Source organism: Nematolebias whitei, chromosome 19, assembly GCF_014905685.2.
Source record: "Nematolebias whitei isolate Nwh7 chromosome 19, NemWhi1, whole genome shotgun sequence".
NCBI lineage: Eukaryota > Metazoa > Chordata > Actinopteri > Cyprinodontiformes > Rivulidae > Nematolebias > Nematolebias whitei.
This window is the reverse complement of record NC_056516.1, coordinates 7,387,020-7,394,407: the sequence shown is the minus strand read 5'-3', so window position 1 is coordinate 7,394,407 and position 7,388 is coordinate 7,387,020. Positions and strand designations below refer to the sequence as shown.

At 43.1% G+C, this 7,388-nt stretch overlaps 1 protein-coding gene across 1 annotated transcript in view; it reads right to left on the bottom strand.

The window, feature by feature from the left end:
• The window catches only part of LOC119426046 (uncharacterized protein KIAA1522 homolog), a 35,132-nt gene extending 28,015 nt beyond the window's left edge, over positions 1–7,117 (bottom strand). The window contains exon 1 of the mRNA XM_037693605.1: positions 6,970–7,117. Within this exon, the coding sequence (XP_037549533.1) occupies positions 6,970–7,117 (148 nt within the window). The remainder of the gene's footprint in view (positions 1–6,969) is intronic.
• Positions 7,118–7,388: the final 271 nt, after the last annotated feature.

Below are 7,388 nucleotides of genomic sequence, written 5' to 3'. Positions count from 1 at the left end.
AGCTGAAGCCTATACTCAACAAAAAGAACCTCGAGACAGTGATCCACGCCTTCATAACATCTAGGCTTGATTACTGCAATTCACTTCTGTTTGGAATCAGTCAGTCCTCCATTGCTCGTCTACAACCGGTCCAAAATGCTGCAGCCCGATTTTTAACTGGTACAGGCTATAGAGAGCACATCACGCCAGTTTTGGCCTCCCTGCACTGGCTACCCATTCACCTTCGGATCCATTTCAAAATTCTCATGTACGTTTTTAAATCACTGAACAGTTCCGCCCCATCCTATCTCACTGATCTTCTGCAGCCATATGTCCCACCGCGCTCTCTGAGGTCAGCAGACCAGATGCTTCTCTCAGTCCCAGAAACCCGTCGTAAGCTCAGGGGTGACAGGGCTTTCTCTGTTGCAGGTCCACGACTGTGGAATGAGTTGCCACTGAGTGTCCGGCAGGCTCCCACACTCTCAGTCTTTAAGTCTCGCTTGAAGACCCACTTCTATTCGCTTGCCTTTAACACGGTGTGATTTGTTTTGGTCTGGTCTGTTCTCTACTCTGTTGGCCATTTTAGTTAGCTTCTGCTGCTATTTGTATCTGTATTTCTATTTTATGTTTTCCTGTTCGCTGTGCATGTTTGTGTTCTTTTGTACAGCACTTTGGTTGGCCTTGTTGCTGTTTTAAGTGCTATATAAATAAATTGGTATGGTATGGTATGGTATGGTTAAGGCAGATGACCCAGGCAAACTCTGCATGTGGTGTGGTGAGTTGTAGGTAACCAGGAAAACATGGAGTGGATTTTTAGTGGTTTGAGTTAATCAAGTGGAATGGATTTGTTCACAAAGAAATAGAACCAGAGCTGGATGAACTAATATTCTAATATTTCATGTTAAATATGGGGGAGTGGGGGGGCCAAACGAATATTTTTTAAATGTGAGGGGGACACATCCCCTTCACATATGATTGATGTGTCAACCATTCATGTGCACAACACCATCTCTGACGCTGATCCAGTAAGAATCCAGGTCTCAGAGCGGAGGGTTTTGCAAATGTCTGGCATCGTTTCAAGGGAAACCACATCTTATGTGAAGTCACACATGTGCACTACGGTCATGTACAGTCACAGGTGACTGTAGTGGGTCAGTAGAAACACACTTTGCACGTTCCGAGCACACTTTTAGAAGTCACTACTGGACACAACTTTACAACTGATGTAAATGAAATAGGCAGGGTTGAGAATTTTCACGTCCAAATTGTTCCTCTACACATTACCTGAAGAACGTCCTGACATTTTGAAGGTGGATAAAACAGCTAATGAATTTGGTTTGTCACAATCCACTGTTTCCATCGTTATCAGGCAAACCTTTTGGGCCATCGTTGTTCACGTCAACCCAAAAAACATCCGTGTACTTGTTGGAGAAAAATGTTCTCACTTCTCCTTCAACACAAACTCAAAGATAGACTTGTGCAGAACGGGTCCAGAAGTACTTTATAAAATTTATGTTAAGATCCTGAACAAGAGAACTCTGCACAACAGAGCTGTCAGCGTGTGGGACAACACGCTCAGAGGTCAGAAGCCCCAGTGGAGGACTCTTTACAAACCTCCGACAAAAAAACGTACTGGCGATCTTCAATGGAGGATCCTTCACAGCGCCATTGCAACAAACTCTTTTTTGTCGGTCATCAGTCCTGAGGTTTTAAATGAGTGTCCTTTTTGCAGTTTGTCTGAGAATGTTTTTCATGTTTTTACAGATTGTGTACGGCTGACGGCTCTGTTTAATCTAATGACGAGGATTTTTAGCCTTTTTGACCCAGTTTTCACCAAATCTGTTTCCACACCAAGTCATCCTTCTCCATCTCACTGTGTCCTCACTCCAACTACCTTCATGTCCTCTCTAACTGCATCCATATATCTCCTCTTTGTCCTTTTCTTGGCAGCTGCATTTCTAATATCCTTCTACCAATATACCCACTGTCCTTCCTCTGGACATGTCCAAACCACTGTCCCTCCTCTGGACATGTCCAAACCACTGTCCCTCCTCTGGACATGTCCAAACCACTGTCCCTCCTCTGGACATGTCCAAACTACTGTCCCTCCTCTGGACATGTCCAAACATCTCAGTCTGGTCTCTAACTTTATCTCCCAGTTGTTCAACCTGTGCTGTACCTCTGATGATCTCATTCCTAATTTTATTCATCCTTGTCTCTCCTAAGGAGAACCTCAACATCTTCATTTCTGCCACTTCCAGTTCTGTCTCCTGTCTTTTTGTCCATGTCTTTGTCTCCAGAACATACCCTACTCACTAATGTCTTGTAAACTTTTTCTTTGACCTTTGCTGACACCCTTTTGTTACAAATCATTCCTGAAACTTTTTTCCATCCACTCCATCCTGTCTGGACTCTCTTCTTCACCTCTTTACCACACTCCCCATTTTCCTGGACAGTGGACCCCAAGTACTTGAAGTCCTGCACCTTTGTGACCTCTGCTCCTTGTAGCCTCACTGTTCCACCAGCCTCCCTCTCATTCACACACATGGACTCTGTCTTACTACGGCTGACTTTCATTCCTCTTCTTTCAAGTGTATACCTCCACCTCTCTAAGTTCTCTTCCACCTGTTCCCTGTTCTCACCACAGATCACAATGTCATCTGCAAACATCATCGTCCATGGGGATTCCTGCCTGACCTCATCTGTTAGTCTGTCCATCACCAGAGCAAACAAGAAGGGGCTCAGAGCCGATCCTTGATGAAACTATGCACTGATGAAATATAAACTTTTTAAATAAAACTTTATATTTTAGTTATTGATTAAACTGGACCAGAATTATCCGATGCTCATGTGGTTCTATCAGCTGCTGATGAGACAGTTTCTAATGCAGCCATCTGAGGGATGGATGTCTTTAAAGCTCATTTAGGATGAAAAACTTTCCTTTATATATACTAAAAATGTATTCTTAAAATTATTCACTGAAATTGTGCAGTGTAAATATATAAACCCCTTCTAATATTTTGGGTGTAAATGTGTTTTAAAACAGTTTAGTGATTTTCAACAATTGTTGACTAAGTGGAGCTCCTGCTTTCGTCACCAGTCTTTCACCATCCAAGCATGATAATCACCTGCTGACATCTGTTCTAACTCACTCTCAGTGGCCCTCGCTCCAACTATATTAAGGAATATTCAAATCAACATCAGGTCACAGCTGATACTGTGAACAAGAACAGTATCCACTTGAGCTATGAAACGATGTCAACACATTGATATATGAAAAGTATAAAGAGAACCACGATCAAAAGAAGAGTTATAGCTGCTGCTGGAGGCTCATTAGACTCACTACTGCCTGTCTGTCACTCCCTGACTGCAAACACAAACAGAAAGCGTTAACTTTGATTATACACTGCTGTCTCTGACTCTCTCTGTAAATGTGACAGCACTGTACGTGAACACATCTCAAAATGGTTCATAAATCACAGGTAAAGTGTCCTTGTCCTGTTCAGAGGTGAGCTTTCAGAAATTAGTTCGGTCCATCAGAACCAAAAAGGTGGAGCAGAACTCTGCTGTGCTGAAGCAGAGTGATGCATTCAATGTGTGTCGGACGTCTCCCTCGTCATTTACTATAATGTATTAACTCATTTTGGTGAGCCTCTTTGTGGTTAATTTTAAAAACTAACTACAAAGTTGCTGTGCGTCATCAATATTCTCTTCTGTTTGTATTAAAGTGTGAAATGTGTGAGAGAGTCACGTCCCAGAGGCAGTGTGAGTGTTGCAAAGCACGCTGGGTAGGAAATATGTTTATGATGTTTCTGAGTGTGAAAATGGGTTTTAATGTTATTTACCTGTTCTGGTTTGGCATTTATATTAAAGTCTCTGTTACAGGATGTAAACTGACACCATGAGTCAGAGACAGTCTGCTGTAATTATGACGGAGAAAAGAGAACGGCAAGGGTCGTGACATCAATAGGTGGTGATTAGCTTTACATAGTGTAGCATCGCTTTGTACAAATCATCATTCTCCTGTACACTTTTAGTAAAATTAGTGGACTCAATTTACTAGATTTAAATTTAGTAGAAGCTGATTCTGCTAAAGGTTTTCAAAGTTAGTGAAAATGCTAATCGGCTAAACGAAAAGTCAGTTCCGCTGTCGGATTAGTGGGACCGTGCCCACCACTGGTAACGGTGCTTCAGTGAATGAGCACTAAAGTGATTAGAGCAGTCGTCCTCCACTAAAAGAGTTGGGGGTTAGATTCCACCAGCAGTCACATGCCGAAGTGTCCCTGGGCAAGACCATGAACCCCTCGTTGCCTCCGATGTGTGTCCCATCAGTGCATGAATATGATAAAACACTGATTGTAGATCTAGTATAGAGCTGTATGAATGGGTAAATGAGGCACAGATTGTGTTGTAAAGAGCTTTGAGTGTCTTGATCAGATAGAAAGGAGTTATATAAGTACAGTCCATTTACCATTTAAAGCACCGTTAAAGGTGAGAAGACACGACAGGAAAGTAAAATCGCATATTGTTTGCAATAAAATTAATGTAAAATAGAAATCACTGACTATAAGTAAACTTTTTATGTTCATAAAACTATCGGGCATCAGCTCAGTTTGAAGGGATAATTCTGGGTTTGTTTTCCAACAGCTTCACGTTCTTATGTGACTTTTAGAACCAGAATCCTCTCACTGACCAAAATTATATGCTGCCCAAAATATCAGGAAACGCTTTCAGATTTTCCTGCTTCTTAAATGCTCAAGAGGACAAGAAGGTGAAGACAGAACAGCCGGGGGAAGCTTGGGAGCAACAGGTGAAAAAAAACAGGTGATGGCTTCTGAAACAGGTGAAGCAAAGCAGACTAAAACGATGACGCCACATGAAGGAAAGGGTTTTTTAGGTTGAACTTGAAACAGAAAATTACTTGTCGGTGAAGAAAGAAGTAGAATGAATTTAGTTGGCTTCCTGTTGTCGTGTCCAAGAAGAAGGACGGCTTCTATTACACCTGCGTCTACAGCGGTGGCACATGGAAACATGAGAGCGGATCAGTGCGGGAGAATGAGTTCGTATAGGAGGAACAGATCGCAGAGATGAAAAGTCGTCTCTTTGCTCAACCGTGTGTTGCCTAACCCTCTCTATGGGGAACCATGACTTTGACAGTGATACACACTAAATAGGATCTTCAAAGGAGGACTGCAAAAAGAGCGGGAGAGCGTCTTAGCCCCGCTTACAGGAATCAAAAGGATTAGGGTGAGTTTTAGCCAGCAGGATAAAGAAATACTAAACAAATCATGTGTAATGAAGAAAAATGGAGGTAAAATCTTTGGGCAGCCATGTTCCTGAATCATCCCTCGCTCTTCATCTTGTTCCCATCCTCCCTAATCCAGTCCACGGGTTTCTTTGTGTTGCTTGACGTCAAAGATGAGAAGTCGGTGCGAGTCTTATGGTGCTGACATGCAACAATCTCACTTTTTAAATGCTTGGAGATAAAGCCAGCGGTCCAAGGTCAAGAAGAAAGCGACGTAAGGAGTCGTGAGGGAGTGAGGGGAGGGAAGGTATGTCAAGGATATGTGCTGATATCTCAGGTTTGCAGAGATATTTTATTACACAGATGATCTGAGAAAGACTCTCTGAGCCAGACCATCAGATGAAGAGAGCCGGCTGAGGTTTCCCTGCAAAAAGATGAGACAGTAATGTGAAACATCTGCAGATTCATCCACTCCATCCTACAAAAAAACCTGGATCTGAGCTCCTCCTGCATCACTCATGAGCTGTAGATGTACCAATGGGTACACGGCAGCTAAAACTTTAATTTTCCTCATGTTGGGCCTTATTTTTTTTATTTTTATGTTACAAAATTGCATCCAGCTGAACTGGGCTGAGCCTCAGAGACAGAGGTGTTTTTGTTCACCGGATGGGAGCTCGAGCGCAAGAAAATTAGCTGGAACGTAGGAATGCACTCACAGCTTGTGTTTCTGTATGAACTGACGACAGAAGAGCAGAGAAATATGAGAGGCCCTGCAGGACATCATTTATTCTTGCTTTCGAGAGACTTTGATAGCGAATGAGAAATTCTCCACATAAACCGGTTCGAGTCTTCCAAAGACTGCAGGATTTGTAGGTCAAGCAGGACACAAACTCTAAACACACTTTTATGAAAAAGTTATGAGTACAAATTGTTTTTAGCAACGCATTGTTGGATAGAAAACACATGTCAGATAAAGTAAAAGCCTTTGAGGAAAGAAAATCAACCCTGGAGCTAAACTATTCCAAACTCAACAACAAATAGTTCGTAGTGTGTATTTGTGTGTGCGTGCTTGTATAAAGGCAGAGTCTCTTGTAATGGCGATCATCATGATCATAATAATGAAAGGTTGCCGTCAGCCTTGGATAGAAAAGAAGAAGGACAAGTAGAACTACCTCTGACAAGAAGGGATGACGTCAGCAGAAGCCAGGGCGGAAAACATTTCACAATGACGGAGCATTATCTGGTAATCTGTGTCAGTGTGTGTTGAACCAGTTAGTCAGGTGCTGCTTGTTGCTTTGGGGACATTTAACAGAGACAAGGATGAGCCAGCTCCGTGTTCCACCGCTTGTTTGGCAGAGATGCTGAACAGTTCCCACTGATTTCCACCGGAGACCGCTCAACCATCAGAGTCAGCTTTAAATTAAAATGCTGTTCTAGATATCCGTCAGCAGGAAAATAAGTCGCCAGAGCCAAAACAGGTATAAAAAAACCCCATTGCCTGCAAACAACACCCGTCTGCACACTGGAGCAATAAACAGGAAGCTTGAAGCTGACTCAGATGAAGTCAGCATGGACGTGTTGTTGCTGTGCACCTTTCAAGGCTGACTGCAGGAGCTTGTGCACATGGACACACACAGTAAACTTTAAAAGTCAGCTTCTCGTCTTCCTCACATACCTGTTTGTAGAAATAGCAGCATCTCTTCTGTCAGGGACTAAACACAGAACAGGTGCTGAACTGGGCTCACCTGTTTTCAGTTTGTCTGGGCGTCCCAGCAGCCAGAAGCTGCTCCATGTGTCCCTTTTTGGGCTCGAGCTGAAGGAAGGAGGGCAGGACACGGTTCCTTCCACCTGCACCTTCTCCTTCTTCTTCTTCTTGTGGATGCTGTTCCCCATTTTGTGGGGGCCAATCCTGAAGCCCCCTAAAGTAGGTCTACCATGCTGTCTCACTTTAACATCTGTATCCCAGCACGCATGAATCCCAGCAGATAAATCCTTCCTGCTGCTGATTCGGCTCTTCTTTCAGAACAAAACAAACCCTTATTGAGTTCCTGTGCTAAAGACCCAGTGACACCATTCAAACTGGCAAACGAGCTCCAGCTCTGATCAGACATGCAGATCCAGCAAAGAGAAGATGAAAAAAGGGCTGCACGCTTAAATCAGTCGA